Here is a 20,719-nt window from a genome sequence, read left to right as displayed (position 1 = left end):
GACGGGCTAACAGGAAAATCAGAGTGTTGCCATGCAAATGCATCAAAGAACAACCAGATATGGGGCTTGTTTCTGAATAAGTCAGTATAAGATAATAGACTAAGTTGCAGCTCTGGATCTGCACACAAGTTTGGAATACAAATAACAATTCTTTTATGTTTTACCTACTTGAACATATCCATTTTCCAAGTGAGGCGGTGACGGGCAGGATTCTCTGACAGTTCCAGAAGTATCAAAGCAGTGTGGCTCTATTGTTCTATAAAGCAAAACATGATAGATTCAAATTTTCCAAATATCCTTCAATATATTTGTCACCTTTCATTTTAAAATGCTTTGCTTTTCTATCTGTCATCTCTCTCTCTCTCTCTCTCTCTCTCTCTCTCTCTCTCTGTGCGTGTGTGTCTGTCTGTCTGTCTATCTACCATCTATCTATCTATCTATCATCTATCTATCTATCTATCTATCTATCTATCTATCTATCTATCTATCTATCTATCTATCTATCTATCTATCTCTATTTTTCTCTCTCTTCCTCGTTTATTGCATTTCTACACTTCCCATCTCACTTAAGTGAGTCAGGGTCTGTTTACAATAAAAAAAATACTGTAATATAAAAGCATAAACAAAAAGAATTCACACAAAAACAATGGTAAAAATTTAGCTATTACAAAGTTGCAGAGACAGAGGGAGCAGCCTCATGTCATCAACCACCGCCAGGATTGCATACCCCTCTTAGGTCCCCCATGGCAATTGACAGAGCCAGGTCTTAACTCTCCTTCCAATGGCCAAAAAAATGGGGGCCCATCTAGCCCCTGGGAGTAAACTGAATGAGGGGACTATGGCAGAATTCAACATCAACATTTATATCTATATACAGTATCTCTATCTCTCTCTCTATCTCTCTCTATCTCTATCTCTCTCTATATATAGAGAGGGACGTGGTGGCTCAGTGAGTTAGGATGCTGAGCTTGTCAATCAGAAGGTCAGCAGTTTGGCGGGTCGAATCCCGAGTGCCACGTAACAGAGTGAGTGCCTGTTACTCGTCCCAGCTTCTGCCAACCTAGCAGTTCGAAAGCAAGTAAAAAATGCAAGTAGAAAAATAAGGACCACTACGGTGGGAAGGCGACAGCGTTCTGTGCGCCTTTGGCATCTAGTCATGCCGGCCACATGACCTCTCTGCAATTGATAATAATTTGAATATGTTTGATGCTGAACAGCCTTGTGTGTGAGAGTGTGGATCAATGTTAAAAATATTTTTGTATGTTGATCTTAAATTATCAATAGTATTCCTACCGAAAATATTGCAGCTCTTCATCCTCACACTGAGGGTTTTGAAAGCTTTCACCAATGCAAGATCTGCCACCGCCCCCTGGGGAAGGATTATTACAACTTCGACTTCTGGACTTCCTTCCATTAGTACATGGGCTCCAAGAAGACCAACAGCTCCAGCCTCCATTAATGACTCCTGTAAAGTGAAAGAAAAGTTCACCCATTGTAAAATTGTAATTTAACCCCATGTTCAGGTCTGGAACTGCAATATCAGATATAAGATAGGACACCCCTGATGCAAGTCCATCAGTTTTTCATTTTAATATCTTCAGTGTAGGGTTGTTGTTTTTTACAATGAATGCTCCTTTTTTCCTCTTCTTTCTGAAATGATTTGTTTTCATCGTTTATTGAACCTGACTTGGTCTTTTCTTGACCTGGAACCTCTATCAGTACTTTCTAGCATCTCCAAATAATGAAGGAGGAAGCACATTACTCCTGTGAAGGCCCGCCCATTGTTGTTATTTTTCCTTTGAAAATATACTGGTAACTCACCCCTTTTGTTTTCTGCCAAGCTTCCTCCTTTTGCAATTGGGATTCAATTACCTCTAAGTACTTGAGGAATGTGTATAAATTACTTTCAGACCTTGTGCTACTTTAAGAGAGAGGAGAAAAAGTCTGTTTTTCCTTATTCTGGAAGCAAGTTGTTCCACTGATTGATTGTTCTAATTGCCCTGACAATTAATCAGTGGAAAACAACCTGCCTCCAGAAGTTGTGAATGCTCCAACACTGGAATTTTTAAAGAAGAGATTGGACAACTGTTTGTCTGAAATGGCATAGGATTTCCTGCCTGAGCAGGGGGTTGAACTAGAACAAGGGTGTCAAACTGCCAGCCCACGGGCCGGACGCATCACGATGAAACCGCGCCCACCCCATTGCCGGCAATGGGGGAAAAGCTCCGATACGTCGTGCGACGTCACATGACATCACGAGTTTGACATGCCTGGACTAGAAGACCTCTAAGGTCCCTTCCAATTCTGTTATTCTGTAACTGGTACATAGCCAAAATCAACTTTAATGCAATGTCCACCAACTGGTTTTAAATCCATCCTCTGTAGCAACCGGGAACACTTGTTTCAACTTCTGCTGGATAAAATACACATTTGTTTCAACTTCTCCTTGTACAATGTGGTTTCAAGATTGCTCATTTGCTTTTCTTAAATACAATAGCAGAACTTGATACCATACAATAGATGCAAATAAAGAATCAAGCGTGGAGAAGACCGAGTGTTACGCATTGTCCAGACCACATTAAATCCCTGACTTCTATGAATGAAGAAATACTTACCTGGCTGATCTTGTACAAGAGTTCCCAGTTCACAAGCTGCTCCAAAGGTGTATGGTTTGCAAAAACACAAGCACTGAGTTCCTTCCACAGCTGGCTGACCACCATTCTGACATGGCTTGCACTTGCAGGGGTCATTCTCACTCAAATAGTCTTCAATTGCTTTTTTCAGGTACAGTTTTTTGACCGAGGCACATGGCACTTCCTTCACCAACTCATAGAGGGGTGCCAGCTATATAGAAGGTGTTAGAATATGTTGTTGAAAAAATGGTTTGTTTAACAGAGTATTATTAATACACAGTGGAAGTTGTACTGGGACTTTTAGGCAAACAGTAATGCACTAACATGAGTTTTATAACTTATTTTTACTCAGACAACAAAAAGAAACACAGTAAGAAATAGTCCAAGTATCAATCCAGTATCATGCACATAAAAGTCAGTCCATAAAAAACATAGTATCAAAATACAAAAGCTGCTTACCAATATCAAAAACAATATACACTGTAGCAAGCAGTTGATTCTTGAGAGAATAAATATCAAGTTAGCAAACAAGAGAACAAGAGGTATCCAAACACTAACATCAAACACATATACAAGAGCAACTACGTGTAACATCTAACTCTCTTTTATGTGGAATAATTACAGCCACACCCTTAGGCCGTTTAACTCCTTAAAGGTGCTTTTACTCCATTATATAATATTGTCACCCAAATCAAGTTTAATCTCTAACAATCTCCCCTTTTGGGTGGCATATTATACATATATTTTTACAATCTCAAATTACACATATCACAAACAGATTTATGCTTTATAGCACCCTGAGCTTTAGTAAACTGGTCAGCAATATTATCTTCAGTTGCACAATATTCCAGTTTAATCAAATTATCTTTAACACATTGTCTGACATTTAGATACCGTAGATCCGTATGTTTTGATCTAGTTTTCACTGCAGCATTAGTTGCTAATTTTATAGCTGCTTGATTGTCTTCATACACTTTTATTGGTTCATTACAATTTAAACCCATATCAAACAATAATTGTTTCCATACCAATAGCTCAGTACATAATAAAGATAAACAAGAAAATTCAGATTCAGTTGTTGATAAGCTTATATGCTTCTGTCTGTTAGACCTCCATCCTACTAAAGCGTTTCCCAATAATACAACCAATCCTGAAGTGGATTTCCTGGTTACAGTATCAGATGCAAAACTAGCATCTGCAAATGCTTTTAGTTCCAATTCCTTTGTTGGCTCTAGATATAGAGAATAATGTATGGTGTGCTTCAAATATCTTAAAACTCTTTTCGCACCTTGCCAACATCTGGTTGTAGGATTCTCACAATATCTAGCTAAATGATTAACTGTAAATGCTATGTCAGGTCTTGACCAGTTACATAAATACATCAAGCTGCCTATTAATGATTGATATATCTTTTTATCAAAGACATTGCTGTTATCTGCTGAACTCTCAAAACCTTGAACCATAGGTGTTTTTACTGGTTTACAGCTTTCCATATTATAACGTTTCAGCAAACCATTAATTTTCTTAGCTTGAGACAGTTTAAATCCTTTACTAGTCCTGACAATATCCAGCCCTAGATAATGACTAATAGCTCCTAGATCTTTTACTCTAAATTTTCTTTTTAACCCTGAAATTATTCTTTCAGTTTCTGTTTCATCTTTTGCTATAATAGCAATATCATCAGTGAATAATAATAACAATGATAATTCACTATTTTGCTGTTTTATAAATAAACAAGGATCTGCAATACTAGCTTTAAATCCCAAACTATTTAACTCTTTTACTAAACATCTATTCCACTCATAACCTGACTGTTTTAACCCATACAAACTCTTATTCAGTTTCCAACAGTACCCTACCTTACTTTCTATTCCTGATGGAACTTTCATATATATATCATGGTTTAATGTTGCATGCAAATAAGCAGTTTCAATATCTACATGTTTTATACTATAATTCTTATTTGCTGCCCAAACTAAAGCAGCCCTAAGAGTGGAAGCTCTTAAAGTTGGGGAAAATACTTCATCATAATCACTATTATTCTGTGCAAATCCTTGAGCAACTAATCTTGCCTTATGTATTACCTCTCCTGTAACACTTTCTTTCAGTTTAAAAACCCATTTACATCCAATTAACTTTTCTGTTTTAGGTATTTTAACCTCTTGATAAACATTAAGATCTTGCAAAGACTTTATTTCTTTATCCATAGCTACTTTCCAATTCTTTCTTTCATTCTCAGGATACATTTTTATTTCTTCAACATTAGAAGGTTCAATGTCTATTTGACAAATTAAACCTGCCTCGAAACGATCAGGCTGTCGTCTTTCCCTGTTAGACCTTCTGAGAATTATTGGACTTATAGGTACATTTACATTATTATCTTCTTCCTCTCCTGTCTCCACTATCAGTGGTTCTTGTTTGATCTCTCTAGCAGGTTCCTCCTCTTCTTTATCACTTTCATTTGAGGAGTTAGTTAAATCTTGTTGAGGAATATATACAATATCTTCTACCCTTTCCCAGCCTGACTGTTCTTGAAAAACAGCGCTAGAACTACAATAAATGTTTTTAGTACCTTTCTCCCAGAACCGATAAGACTTATGGTTTAACTCATAGCCAACAAAAAATAATTGTTTAGCTCTATGTTCTCCTTTATTTCTTATTGAACTTGGAATATGTACCCAAGCAGGTGTCCCAAATGTGTGAATATAACTAAGATTTGGTTTTCTCTTATACCATAAGGTATAAGGAATTTTACCTGTAGCTGAACTAACCACATTGTTTAAAATATGATTAGCACATTTTGCTGCTTCTCCCCATAAGCTATCAGGTAAACCAGAATCTTCAATCATAGATCTAATCATAGCTTGCAATGTTTGGCCCCTCCGTTCAACAAATGCATTATGCTGAGGTCTATAAGGAGCTGTACGTCTATGCTCTATTCCCTCTGAAACTAACAGCTCATTGAACTGTTTATTAACAAACTCAGTTCCATTGTCTGTTATTATGGTTTTTACATTTAACTGAGTTTTCCTTTGTACAAACTTGAGCCAATTAGATATTGTTTGTATAGTTTCAGTTTTTGACGTAAGGAGATAACAGAACCCATATCTGCTATAATGGTCTAGAATATTTAATATGTAGCAAGCACCCCCTAAACTGGGTTTCATAGGACCTATCAAATCCATAAATACCAGTTCTAATGGAGTTGTGGTTTTAAATCCATCTAACCTATTAGCTGGTGCTGCCCTGCTCTTTTCTCTACCACATACGTTACACTGCAGATATTTCTTACAAGCCTTTAACTTAAACCCATTAGACAAAGCTACAGTTCTTTTTAGTGTATTAAAATTCACATGACCCAATCTTCTATGTAATAAATGAATACATTCATCATGTGGTTTTTGATTTGTACAAGTAGTAGCCATTATAATAGGATCATTGCTAATTACAAACAAACCGTCTTTCATATTAGCTATTAAGTTCACTTCATTCTTTTGAATAAGACATTCCTCCCCTTGGAAAGTAACTTTAAAACCTGCTTCCAATAATGCCTTAACTGATAATAGATTATAATCACATCTGGGAACATATAGCATTTCCAAATTTTGTTTTAAAAATGAACAGTAAACCTTACCCTCTCCAGAGACCTTGACTCTCCAGCCATTAGCCATAGAAATATATTTTTTACTAGACCTTATATTCTCAAAATCCCTTTTTATTTTTGAAATACAGTGTGTAGCTCCACTATCTACCACCCACCAATTGTGGTTATTAGTAGTTCTATTAGCTACAGCTACATTAATCAGCTTTTTATTCTTTCTATGGCTTTCCTTTCTCTGACAATTACTATTCTGACAAAACTTAGCAATATGTCCCTTTAACCCACAATTAAAGCATTTCCTTAAAATATAAGCAGATTCAGTCTTCTTTATTTCTTGTTGCAATGGCTCTCTCAACTGTTTTCTCTCCATACGACATCTTGATTCTTCCAACAACCTTCCAGTTATTGAAGAAACAGTTAGGTCTTCTTTGGACAAAACCTCCAAGGACGATACAAAGGCATCGTAGCTCTCATCCAATGATGATAAAATGATGTAAACCTGGTGAAGCTCTGAGAAAATAAGTTCTTTTTCTTGCAGTTCCAACAAAGTTGCTTTTATAAAGTTAAGGTGAGCTAACATATCGCCATTCTTTTCCAGTCTAGCTCTAAATAGCTTTCTGGTAAGATTTATATGAGCACCAACACTGTCCCGAACAAAAATCTTTTTCAACTTAGCCCAACATTTAGCAGCAGATTCTTCTCCACGCACATGGACTAGCTGTTGGTCTCCTAATGTTAGCCCAATGATAGATAAAGCCTTATCATTGTCCTTATTGAAGTCTACAATCTTCTTGTTATCTTCTTCATTAGTTGGATCCCAGGCAGTTACATCAGGAGGATTATGGACTATTTTCCAAAGACCTTGATTTTGTAATAGCAAACTACATTGTGTAGACCAGGATACGTAGTTTGACCCATTAAGCCGGGTAATGCAGAATGGATTGAATAGTCCTTGTGCCATTGTCTGAATTTGAAAACTCAGTTAGGAAATATAAATACAATACTGTGCCTGTCCTCAGCACCACACTGGATCTGGGCCCATAACCATTGTTAGAATATGTTGTTGAAAAAATGGTTTGTTTAACAGAGTATTATTAATACACAGTGGAAGTTGTACTGGGACTTTTAGGCAAACAGTAATGCACTAACACGAGTTTTATAACTTATTTTTACTCAGACAACAAAAAGAAACACAGTAAGAAATAGTCCAAGTATCAATCCAGTATCATGCACATAAAAGTCAGTCCATAAAAAACATAGTATCAAAATACAAAAGCTGCTTACCAATATCAAAAACAATATACACTGTAGCAAGCAGTTGATTCTTGAGAGAATAAATATCAAGTTAGCAAACAAGAGAACAAGAGGTATCCAAACACTAACATCAAACACATATACAAGAGCAACTACGTGTAACATCTAACTCTCTTTTATGTGGAATAATTACAGCCACACCCTTAGGCCGTTTAACTCCTTAAAGGTGCTTTTACTCCATTATATAATATTGTCACCCAAATCAAGTTTAATCTCTAACAGAAGGCACACAGTTAAGAATTCCACTTTCTGCCGAGAGATGTCCGGTATACATTAACTGGAATTCTAAACTATGAGCGCTGCCTGCAACACTTCATATTTGCATTAACATGAAATTATCACCCACTGTCTCAAAGAGCTTGCCAAAACTTATACGCATTGCATCAATGACCCTATCTAATGTTTCATCCCTGGTAACCCCTTTTCCTTTTGCCAAGACTGATCTGACCTTGGGATTTGGGGATTATGGAGACATGATGAGGATGGGGAACAGATTAGCATGACAATTACTTGATAGAAGGATGAAAGGCATAACTGTGTATTTTTTTCTTTTTAAAATTTAATAATAACAACTTTATTATTAAATTCATTAAATGAATATGCTGCCAGAAGTCCATCAATTTCCTTTCTTTTTTTGTTTCTATTGTGTAAGTCTGCTATATTGAAAAATTGTTAGACAGAAAGATAGATAGATATCGCTATGTTGTTGTTGTTAGTTGCGAAGTCGTGTCCGACCCATCGCGACCCTATGGACAACGTTCCTCCAGGCTTTCCTGTCCTCTACCATCTTCTGGAGTCCATTTAAGCTCAGATATCGCTATATGTACACTTAATTTATGTAGTTACCTCACTGCAAATTGATTTCCTATCCCAAAACTTTTAACAGTAACGGTGACTTTTTAACAGCAGCCCAAGTCCCTTCTATGGTTCCACAGTACTTTAAAAGTAGATTTCTATTCTTTAAACGTACTCATTTTTCCAGTGCAGTACATTTCTAAGGTAAGTTTGAAAAACAGAAACAAAAAACCTCACACCAATAATATCAAAAGTGAAAAAAGAAAGCAAAAATAAACTTAAAGTAATTCTGATGCAAATCAAACCTTTTAAGAATTGAAATTACATTTGCCTTGCAAGATACCATCTGTTTAACATTTCTGAATAATGAAAAACAGAACAACTGCTTTGCATAATATAACATAAAATAAAGTAAAACAGGATTCAGGCAAATGCTTCAGGGACAAAAAAACAGCAGCGTTTTGACACCAGAAATATAATTTGTAGAAGGGGGTGGAGGGGAGAAGAGGGAAGAGTTACAGTTATTTAGAGACTTATAATTAATCAGTAATCCATGATACTGCTTGTTGTTTGGTATTCAAATATAAGACAATTTGCCTCTGTGGGTTCATAGCTGACATGCATTTAAAACAGGTCTCCTAGCTATGCTCAGTACAAATCTATGTACATTTTTGCATAGTTTATATATAGTATAATTTCTGCTGGCCCAGAAGGTAAAAACAACCAAACACTTTGACTAATTAAAACATTTTAACTGATTTGCTGACAAATGCAAAATGGTCACAAGCACTTTGCTTTCACTTGGTTACTCTTCTGTTTAGCAAAGTTAACAGCAAGCTGCTTTTATTGTCAATGGCAATTTTAAGGAGCCAAAATATAGGAAAGCAAAGCAAACATTTTATTTTTATTTGAAATAGGAAGGAATGAAATCAGCTTAGAGCTGCTGGTGCTCCAAAACAGAATCCTGAGGTGATATATATCGGGTGGCCATAGTTAGGTAGATTATGTGGGTCAGGAATTCACAACCCTAACCCTAACCCTAACCCTAACCCTAATCTGAGGCTTCAGAGCAGTCTTTCTCAGCCTTGGCAACTTTAAGATGCATAGACTTCAACTCCCAGAAGTCCACGCATCTTAAAGTTGCCAAGGTTGACAAAGATTTAGAACATCAGCAATTCCCATAAAAAGCAATTACATGCCCCCATACAATTATTTCTTTTTTTAAAAAAAAGCTAAAATCTGGTTTGAGATTATACTAAGACCTGAGATCCTGAAATCTAACAAGATCTGATAATCTTGCAAGATTTGAATCATCTTTTATAAAGCACTTGAGAGAAGGATGCTTGTCCCTTTATACAAGATGGCACCTCATACTAACTCCCAGTACACCTGGTGTAGATTCATGGCAGCCTTACTCAACCTCAGGAGTTAGACCATACATCTTAAAGTTGCTGAGGTTGAGAAACAACGTGAAATACAGGGCTAACCTATTTAGGCTGCAAAAATCTAAATTACCACTAGACAGTACCAGATAGAAAACATTCTGCTGCCATCTAGCAGTGATCAGGATGCATACAGCCAATATGGTAAGCCTAATGAAGTAAATGAAAATATTAAACAAGTTCCATGGACCCTTATGTATTTAGCAGTCATGTGAATAAAAATATTCATATAGATATAGTGTGATCACACACTGAGATAAGCCTAAATGCAGCTTATTTGGAATTGGCCTACAGTAAATACTAATACAAGGGACGCGGTGGCTCAGTGGGTTAGGACGCTGAGCTTGTCGATCAGATGGTCGGCAGTTTGGCGAGTCAAATCCCGAGTGCCACGTAACAGAGTGAGCGCCTGTTACTCGTCCCAGCTTCTGCCAACCTAGCAGTTCGAAAGCACGTAAAAATGCAAGTAGAAAAATAGGGACCACTACAGTGGGAAGGTAACAGTGTTCCGTGCGCCTTTGGTGTCTAGTCATGCCGGCCACATGACCACGGAGACGTCCTCGGACAAACGCTGGCTCTTCGGCTTTGAAACGGAGATGAACACTGCCCCCTAGAGTTGGAAATGACTAGCACGCATGTGCGGGGGAACCTTTACCTTTACCTTTACCTTATATACTAATATGGGGTAACCAGAAGCAAGATCCCATAAATTATCTTTATGTATGAAAATGCTGGGCTTTTGATTATGCAAAAGGCTGTGCCAAATCTAAGCAATCAAAATCTTACCTTTTTTTTAGTAACTCTAGGAAAAAGAGACACTGAACGAGCCCAGCGGGAATACCGTTCGGTATTTGCCACTGGATTGTTCACGTCTATGAAACTTAAGCCAGCCACAGTTCCAGGATCCCCTCCTTCTACATACGGGTCAGCTCTAATCTGATCGTTGCTGACTCCTAGAAGGATAGGCATACAGAAAGAGCATTTTAAAAGTCGAACAACTTATATTGCCCAACAATATGAGCCCCATCAAAAGGATCATGGTAAATCATGAGTGCTCTTAAGAAGTTTACATTTAATAAAAATACAGAGCTTAAAAGAACTATATCCTACATTATTTTAAACACAGAATCCCAGCCTCTTTTAGGGTATAATGGACTGGAAGACCAGCAGTGGACGGCTGTGACCTTCTAGAGGGCTATTTTGCAGAGAAAATGATTTTTATTGTCTCACAGCATTTCTACATCGAAAGAAATGAGCAGAAATGTCCTGTTCCAATAATATAGGAGTTTAGTATTTCTAGAATCATCCTATTATTCAAAGTCCTTGAACAACATGGAATGCTGACAGTGAACATTCTCATATTTTCCTGGGAATATACCTGCAGTTCCTTACCGGAAGATTGCTTCAAGACTTCATTGAGGGCTTCGCACTCTACTTTCTTCTTCTTTACAATCCAATAATTGTACCCAGAAGAGGTGCATTTTTGCATATCTGTTAGACTGAACCCTAATGAAACAAACAACCATCAGATACGTTTCATTGTACTAAAGTGGATTAGTGCACTCATTTTGCAGATTGATGGGTAGCTGTTACAGAGTTATAGGCCCCAAGATAACCCTATTATTTAAACAGAGCAAATATGCTTACTTTAGGAATTAAAAGATTTAACTTTTCTGCCAAAACCAATGGCAACCCACCGGTTTTAAAAAATTATCCTGACAACAAATATAATTTATGTAATTCAGGAATTTATAAAAGCAATCCATGGATGGAAAAGGAACTCCAATAAAGCAGTACTTGGCATATGACCATAACTGGGCCCAAAAATTCTGTTGCTAAGTGAGACATTTGTTAAGTGAGTTTTGCCCCATTTTACGACCTTTCTTACCACAGTTTTTAAGTAAATCACTGCGGTTGACAAGTTAGTAACATGATTGTTAAGTGCATCTGGCTTCCCCATTGATTTTGCTTGTCGAAAGGTTGCAAAAGGGGATCACATGACCCTGGGACACAGCAACGGGTATAAATATGAACCAATTTCCAAGCAACTGAATTTTGACCAAATAATCATGGGGATGCTACAAAAGTCATAAGTGTGAAAAATGATAGTAAGTCATTTTGTTCAGTGCCGTTGTAACTTTGAAAGGTCACTAAATGAACTGTTGTAAGTTGTAAGGCCATGAACGTTTGTTAAGGACAAAAAATGAGTTTAAGAAATGCCTTGATATTCATAGTGCTTACATTTGCTAAATGAAACTAGCAAGAAATTTCATAGTGAAGACCACTCCAGAAATGACCCTCTCTTCATGACCATATAACATTCTGGAGATTCACATAACATTATTTATAGCTGAAATAGATGATCCTATGAAGACAAGGTTTAACAAACTGGAATTTCAATTTTAAACAAGTTAAGTCAATGTCTCAGGGCCAAAGTCGATAGGAAGTTTTTAACGTCTGTGACCTATGCACAGAGATATACTTTAAAAATGATTGTTTTTCTCTCTTTGAAATCGCAGAAATGGATCTAGTATATGGCATGATTTTAGGCACTGGGTTAAAACACAATTGTGCATTTTTTTTTATTTGGTTCTCAGAAGCGTTTTAAAGCACAACAGGGCATGAATGAGTAACCTCATGGCAAATCTTTAAAGCAACCGTAACTTTTCCAGAAACATGTTGTAGCTGCAGGAAGCAGCTGTAGAAACTTAAGAAAAGACCCACCTATATTGTACGGAAAGCAAACTCACTTACAGTAGTTGTACAATGCCATGATTTTAAATACAGAACTGCGTGCATTCAGGCTGTGGCTTTTAGTTTTCATCGTGATTGGTCATTTTTCTCTGCCTACTTTGCTCTAATTTATTAGGAAGGTAGAAGCTGCTGTAAAACATGAATTGTTGATACTGGCATAGAGCTGTGCAGTAGAACATAAATACAGAGAGTTTCAAAACTATACTAATATGTGTAACTACCTACAAAAGCTCTTCCCACCTCACCCTACCCCAACAAAAATAGTGAACTCCAAGACATAAAACGATCACATTTCTCCTTGACTTGTAAAAGTCGGAACCAAACCAGTAAGAATCCAAAACTATATGCAAAAATAGAAGACATTTCACTCGTAAATCCTTGGTGTTGGCAAATGAGTGCAGTAAATGTTACCTCTTGAGTTAGCTTTATTTTTAGAGACATGAAAAATGGCTTTGTAATATCCTCCCAAAGATCCCGAATGCAGGAAGTGTGTTCCATAAAGTTCAATTAGTCGGTGATATGCATTATATTCATAGAAGGAGGGCAGTCTTGAAAGCTCTTTCCAGAAGGACTCCGCAAGGTTTAAAAATGTGGGTTGATTATTGAGGAACTGTGAAACTTCCACTGAATTTTCAATCACCATAAGATAGTTGCTCTGGGAAGATAAGACACAAATCAGGCAGCTCTTTTCACAAGCATACAAAGAGGATGGACATATGAGCTGTATGGTACACTGCACGTACCATAATCGGGTCACAACGTCAACCTGCACTCTTCAAAATTCAATTATTGGAGCCTGCTATCCAGCATGTGCTATTCAGTAATATACAAACTGGGTCTTGTACATAGAACTTTGAGGTTTACAGGCAAATATCTCCATTTGTCTCAGGTTAGTCATATAATACTCACCTCAGCCTATCAGTGATTCAAAATGAACCAAACCTATCCTCTCCTCTCCTAACAGCTGTCCCCAACCTTTCTAACTTGGCGGCCTGGCCCTGCATGGGAGGAGCATGTGAGTGGCAGGCGCCTGCAAACGGTTCCATTTGAGAGAATGGTGTGTGAGAATTCTCATGTGAGAATTCTCCATTCTCATGTGAGCGGAGGGTGCTTGCGCTTGCGCAGGGGTAGGCAACCTCGGCTCTTTTATGACTCATGGACTTCAACTTCCAGAAATCCTGAGTCAGCTGACTCAGGAATTCTGGGAGTTGAAGTCCATGAGTCATAAAAGAGCCGAGGTTGCCTACCCCTGCACTTGCGCATGAAGCTCCATTCGCACGAGTGCAACTTCGTGTGCGAGAGCCAGTGCCTCTGCTCGCATGAGTGGAGCTTCACAGCTGCGCACTTGCCCCATTTCTCCCACTTGCCCCATTTCAAACAGAGAGTTGGGAACTCCTGCTCTAGAATCTAGACCCCAAAACCAGGTCCAAATGCTCTCAGCAACTGATACCGTTCTTATTTTTTCATGCATATCTTGGATTTAATCTGTAATGTTAAGAGTTATTAATGACCTGATATTAGAGATTTGTGAGACAATGAAAGGAAAATGTTGCTTCGTCCAGAACAAATGGATAATTTTGTAGTCATGCTTTCTTGATTCAAGTCAATCTTGATTATTTGATCCAATGAGCATGTAATTTTTACTACATTCTATTATAGTTTCCAGTTTTGCATTTATGCTGTTCTCTTAGAAAATGGTTTGAGATTCACATAATGTGAATAGGCAACATGATGATGATGATAGACCATGATGTCAGCCTTCCAAATAGATTACACTAATTCTACTTTATTGTAAGGCTTCCTACATAGAATCTTGCAAGACTGAAAGCACATATCTCCCGCCATTTCCTTTACAGCCCAAGAAGCTATGGAGGCCCCTTCTGAATCTCTTGCTGTGCCTACCAGCTTCTGGCTATGCCTCATCTTATTTGACCATTCTCTTGGCAGCATATATTCACCCCATCTTCCATATACTATTACAGAACGACTGATTCTAGCAGAATCATTGGAAACAGCTTCTGTTAATAGAATAGGAGAGGATACGATCCTTTCTGCACCTCCCTACCATCACTAAAGCAGCCCCAAAATCTATTGCAGATCATTCCATTTCCAGAACATTTTTTTGCTGTTTGTTAAAAAATGAATGTCCCTTTGCATTCACTAGCAGTTTAGTCAATTTCACGTTAGGTGTTATACTTGAATAGTAAGGAAGCTGATTATTTCTTTTCTAAAGACTCTCTTGAATGCAAAATGGCAACAGTTCTTGGCCTAAATATATTAGCTGAACTTGTATTTTGCTACAAGAGCCGACTTCAGATTGTTCTGAGTAATTTTGAAGATAATGTAAAGCTCTAAAAGAAACACACACACCCCTCCAAAGATAAGTCTGCTTCACCTTTCTGTCACTAGAGAAGTAAGAAAGCAAAGCAATACATACCTCTGAATGGTCTTTTGCATATTCTTGTTCTGTGTAGTGATGGTTATCATTTCCCTTAGCGCGACCCTCTGTCTCTTTCACATAGGACCAGCTACTGTTGTAAAATTCAGTATTGAATTCATTCTCAATTTTCACCTGTACGAAGAAAAAAAAGATATTTGATGACTCATTAAAAACAATACTGTTACATTTTGGCTCTTGAAATGAATATAGATTGCCTCCATAATGCAGCTTTTGTCAAGATGAACTACTGCTGATATAAATGCTACAGGTGCTCCTAGAATTCCAGCAAGCTTGCCAAATAACGAAGAAGTATCCTGTCTGGGAATATTGGGAGCTATTAATTCAAATACATCTGGAAGTTGCTGAATTGGATTAACTCCAAATTAACTCCAGTCAATAAATACAAATTTCCTCTTATTTTTTTTATGACAGCTGCCAGATGGGGAACCCATATGGTGCCTAATGGTAATAATACAAGTGATGAGATGTTGGGTTAAAGAAAGTATTTAACCAATGAAAACAAGAAACAGCTAAGGTGTTAGTAGCTGCTCCTATTCTTACTAAAGGTGTTAGTAGCTGCTGGTAGCAAGAGGTTGGATTAGTTCTTTATCATTCTGTAGATAGATAGCAGCTCCATATAATCCTAACACAACATCTCTGATGTCAGATGGTATCTTTTAATATCTGGTCATGGATGGATTAGAAATATATCAATAAGGAAAATAAACTAATCACACCTCAAATGTATAAGCAAGGACATTTTCACTCAGCCGATAATATTCTCTCCGGTCACCGCTGAAGACCTTCCGACATTGGCCACCAAAGCTCTTAGTGTCAATGACCACACCTCTCATTTCACCAGTAAGGGCATCAAAGCTGCAAGCAAATAAAGTTATAATGTAACTATAAGTGCAAGATCTAAAATGTGTGCTCTGGAACTAATCATTGGTACATCTACAGTTAAACTATGGACAGAACAAGACAGCCATGATGAAGTACTGTAAGCCACAAAAGCTGATAGCATATAAAACAGCATGCTACATAAAGAGGAACGGAATTGCTCTCTGTGTCTTATAATACTAAAACATTTTAATCTCTATGGCAACTGTCTTTGATAAACTACATTTTAATCCCAAATTAACATAACAATGGTCAATCTCCTCTCATCTTTTTATTCAAATGAAGCCATCCACTAGGCCACAGGAGTGCATAAAGCATATAATTTATAGGCTTTGAAATAATATCCTAGCCTTTGTGCTGAGGTACCAATCACTCCACTAAGATCAACCAGCCAAGAGACTGGAGAAAAGCAGTAGCTATTTATGAATATCTCTGCTTCTGCAAAAACATGCTTAACCATGGTTTACTGAAAAATCCCCAGTTAACTGAGTTTATACAACATGCTGTATATCATGTCTTACAAACCACAGTAGCTGAGTGTACACCACATGCCAAACAACCAAAGCCAAGTGACCCCATTATTGCTCTGTATGATGTGTTAATCCAGCAAAGGGGAAATCCAGAATAAAAGACCCAAGTATTTCAGATGATATTTTTACTGGTTCTCTTCCATCTTATAGGGTCTATAATTGCTTTCTCCAATCTAGATGTCTTCCAAATATCAACTAATTTCCTGAAATCTATATTTCAAATATCAACTAACTCCCTGAAATCTATTCGAGAATTCTGAGAATTAAAACATGCAAGTGGTAGGCATCCAGGTTGAACAAGATTGGGCTAAAAAAATTCACTGCCAAAAATATGAGTGCGTCTGGCTGTTCAGTTTACGCAATTTGCTAAGTGAATCGAACAATTATTGAGCTATTTCCATACTGTTCTTACATATCTGAGCATTCACTTTCCTGCCTAAATCTTTCTTGACTTCAAGTTGGCAACTGTGGCTCAATTCACACAGAAATGTTCTTCTTTCTTTCTATAAATAAAATATCAGAATAACCAGCTAAAATGTTTTATTAAAACACAATGATGTTTAAACGATCCTTAACATGATAACCTGACATAACATGAAAAGCCGAGTTCAGTCCCTCAACTAAGGTTGCATAGGTTGAGATGTTATGATCTAATTGTCCAGAAATTTCAACTTGGGAAAACAGTATCTGTTCTAGGAAAGAAATGAATGGAATTTCTCTTTAGTCACAGTAATAACAAAGAAACTAGTGTCGATTATTACAAACTATCCTAAATTGTAAATATTGGATAGAGATGTGCAGATGTACATAAAAGAACTGATGCTCTCTGTATGGAAATTGGCTTGAATTGCATCACAAAGAGATTCTGCAGGCTTAGGCAAAATGATATGCTTTGACTTCAGCCTTCAGCATGCTACTAATTCTCAACATAGGAAAATATTAATTTTTATTCAACTTAGGTGCCGTTCAACTCCAATTGTTTACAACATTAAAAAACACCACAATACTTTATCATGCAAAAAGCATATAACAGGGACAAAAGGACAAATTTGGTCAACAACACATGTCAAAAATCAAAAGGGGCTCCAACCATCCCAATCAAGTCTGATCTGAGTCTTCCTCCAATGGTGCTTCAGATGTCTCTTCTAGTACTTCATCTCCAAGAACTCCTTGCTAAACCAAGGATCATGCACAGGGAGAGGCCAAACAAGTATTGGTTGAAAGAATTAAGTGGTCACGATTAATTGTAATAATTAATACAGTAATTATTAAAGATGCTGCCCAGAGTTCCTCAACAAGAGATTGGTAAGTAAAAAAGTATAACTTTTTCATTCAGAAGAGCAACAAAAGCAAATTACCCTCTTCCTGTCAGCTCTACATTAGGAGGTGATCTAAGTGGGGGCTTCTCATCACATATTTTCTTGACTTCTTCACAGTTATCTTCATCAGAGCCACCTTCCAGGCAATCTTGATCTCCATTGCACATCAATGATTTGCGAATGCATTGTCCTATTACCATAAAAATAGACAACAGTGATAGGTAAGATCTATAAGGAAAACCAGAATTGATGAATAAATTGGCCTCTTTGTTAATGAGTAAATAACTCTTCCTAATCTGATAGTCTTTAATTCTGTTGAGTCTACAATTTCCCAAATTCACAGCCAGCACTGAGAAAGGAAGCCCAACAATAAATGATTAAATTTCACCATGGTATAGCTACAGATAACTGACTCATAAAAACACAGTGTTGTTTGATATCTTGCTCTGGTGTTTTGGTACTGGGTCTTCTTCAATGGTCCCTTTACCACAATCTGACAAACAAAGCTGAGATGTAATTCTGTTAATTTTCTCTACTGTCTCCTACTTACTTCCATTTTCTATCACTACAGAGCAATCTGTAATAGATGACCAGGCTGAGCCTGAGGGAGGGGGTCAAACGCATCATAAGTCATGAGTCCCTGTGTGCCCACAAGAGATTTAAGTCCATCCCACATTGAATGATTCCCGCTCATTTCCCTTGACCATTAGTAGCACAGATTTTTGTAGAGAGCTTAAGTTTGCAATAAATCTTTATCCTCATTTGAATCGCCTGAATCTCCTGATTTCCCCAGCACTTGACACAATCAGCCGGTCACTTAGAGTCTTGAAGCTGTATACCTGAAGAACATCTGAAACGGTCACCACATCCTTCTTCTGTTGGGCAACCTCTTGTGGGAACACATGCACGAGTTTCAAATGAATTTCCTGAGCATGGATTTCCTTGAAACTGTCCATAAGCTGCTACAGTCCGCCTGCGAATCTAAACCAAAACACATTAATTTAGGATTGAAAAGGAGTGTTTTCAGTGAGAATATTCCCTTGGGCCTAATTCATCTTGATGCATGATGATGGTTGGTGAGTTCTGGGAATAAGTGGTGTGTTTTTTTCTTCTTCCACATTCTTTCTTTCTTTCTTCTACATTATAATTCTTTTTTGTAATATATTTTATTGATTTTTTAAAAAACATAAATCACAATAATTGGTGAACATTGTGTTGTCTGGGTTACATTTGTAAAACAATCACTAACAATTGATTTCTATAATCCATAATCCACATAATGGTTTTAATTGATTTTCTCTTTTCCCAAAATATCCTCTTTTGCAAACATTGAGTTAATACAATTCTTATTGTTTTGATAGTTAACAATTAAATATGTAATTTTTACCAATATTCCTGAAAATAATAGTCACACCAATATAATATTTCTTTTCTATCCAATCATTCTGGTTGCATTGTCATAAATCCTGTTATAGTCCTTATTTTAATTTGTTTCTTCCACCAAATACTAGGTATTCTCACTGGTTAAGATTTTCTCAAAAATTAATTACATTTAAAAATTTAACTCTATTTTTCCATATGAACCATCTCACACTTTTACATTTCTTAAGGAATAGATAGAACAATGAAAAAAAGAAGAGCAAGAGTAAAGAATCATAAACAATAACATACTACTTAAAATATATATCCCTCCTAAGCTAATATATCTTTATTTCCTAAATTTCTTATTCTTTTTAACCATAATTAAAAATGTTTAATCTTTAAACATTCCATTTAATACATCTAGTACTTTAACTCTTATTCAAAACATTTTTATCCATTATAATTTTCTTAAATTCTATCACATTTAAGTATCTAAAACATTTCCCTTATCTAAATCATTTCAACTTTTTTATATTACTCATATCAAGAAAGAGAACAAAAAAGGGGAAAAAGCATACTATATTATTTAGGGAATTCACCCCTCTTAGAATGACATATATATTCCAAAACCTTTCTATTTCTTTAACCATATTCAAACAAATGTTTATTTTTTAAATATTCTCTCTGGTAAGTCTATTTTCTTGGTTTCCACTTTAGTTTTTTTTTCCTTTGCCCAGTATCTTTCTTAATCAATGTATTTTGCTGAATCAAAAAGTTTTTCTGTATGTTCATAAATGTTGCTATAGATATAAAAAGTAGATCAGGTGAAGTGTCTTTGTATGGGGCTTCTAACTTTCCATGTTCGTTGAAATTCTTTTTCTTTCTCTATACTTCTCTTATCATTTCTTTTCTCTCCAATGTTTGATATCAATACAGTCCATTTTATCCAATCTGTTTTCTTGTCCTCATATTTATTTTGTACTCTTAAGGATAAGTTTTTCCCCCCAATTCTTGTGAATTTCTTTCTACTAGGATTAAATCATGTTGCCTTGTTTTGTTAAATTCCATCTTTAAGTCTCTATTCTCAATTCTATATCCATTGATCTGTTTTATCTGCTCCTCTGTTGTTGTTTTCTGGGTATTTTTTTTTGTAGAGTTAACTTAGAAATAGATTGATTTATATTTTCAAAGTTATTTTGGATTCCTTTGTGGTTTAAGGTCATTGTTGTTTGAATTAGTTGCAGTATACTATATGTCTCCTCCTGTGAAATATTTATGTTTTCTTGATATGTTCTTTCTACATATGTCTGATCCGTGATGGCCAAGAATTTGAGTTTTTCTCTTCTTCTTTTTCTCTGCAAATAGCTTTAGAGTCCCAATTAAATAGATATTTGTAGTCCAACTAGTTCAAAAAAGATTTTTCCCCTAAAATTTATAATTCTCTCTTTTTCTACAGCCCAGATTATTGTCTTTTTTTTGTCACAGCTGTTCTTTGTTGTTAAAACTTTGAAGGTCACAAACACAGATGAGCTTTTCCCAGGTTTTGCCAAGTCTTATATTAAAGTCATAGCTGTCATAGTCTTCATCCACCACTAGGTGTCAGCAAATACTTGTTTTTCACTTCCATAT

The 20,719-nt window shown here is 36.5% G+C and overlaps 1 protein-coding gene across 2 annotated transcripts in view; it reads right to left on the bottom strand.

Annotated features, from left to right (window-relative positions):
- The window catches only part of C7 (complement C7), a 34,817-nt gene that overhangs the window by 9,885 nt on the left and 4,213 nt on the right, over positions 1 to 20,719 (bottom strand). For both annotated transcript variants that reach the window (XM_081320811.1, XM_081320810.1), the window contains exons 4-13: positions 18,568 to 18,709; positions 17,768 to 17,918; positions 15,717 to 15,855; positions 14,977 to 15,111; positions 12,951 to 13,194; positions 11,178 to 11,291; positions 10,572 to 10,738; positions 2,616 to 2,844; positions 1,294 to 1,465; positions 169 to 256 (exon numbers count right to left, since the gene is read on the bottom strand). In XM_081320811.1, the coding sequence (XP_081176937.1) occupies positions 169 to 256; positions 1,294 to 1,465; positions 2,616 to 2,844; positions 10,572 to 10,738; positions 11,178 to 11,291; positions 12,951 to 13,194; positions 14,977 to 15,111; positions 15,717 to 15,855; positions 17,768 to 17,918; positions 18,568 to 18,709 (1,581 nt within the window). The remainder of the gene's footprint in view (positions 1 to 168; positions 257 to 1,293; positions 1,466 to 2,615; positions 2,845 to 10,571; positions 10,739 to 11,177; positions 11,292 to 12,950; positions 13,195 to 14,976; positions 15,112 to 15,716; positions 15,856 to 17,767; positions 17,919 to 18,567; positions 18,710 to 20,719) is intronic.

Source organism: Vipera berus, assembly GCF_964194415.1.
Source record: "Vipera berus genome assembly, chromosome: 2".
NCBI lineage: Eukaryota > Metazoa > Chordata > Lepidosauria > Squamata > Viperidae > Vipera > Vipera berus.
The sequence above is the reverse complement of the archived record's forward strand: the minus strand, read 5'-3'. Positions and strand labels throughout refer to the sequence as shown.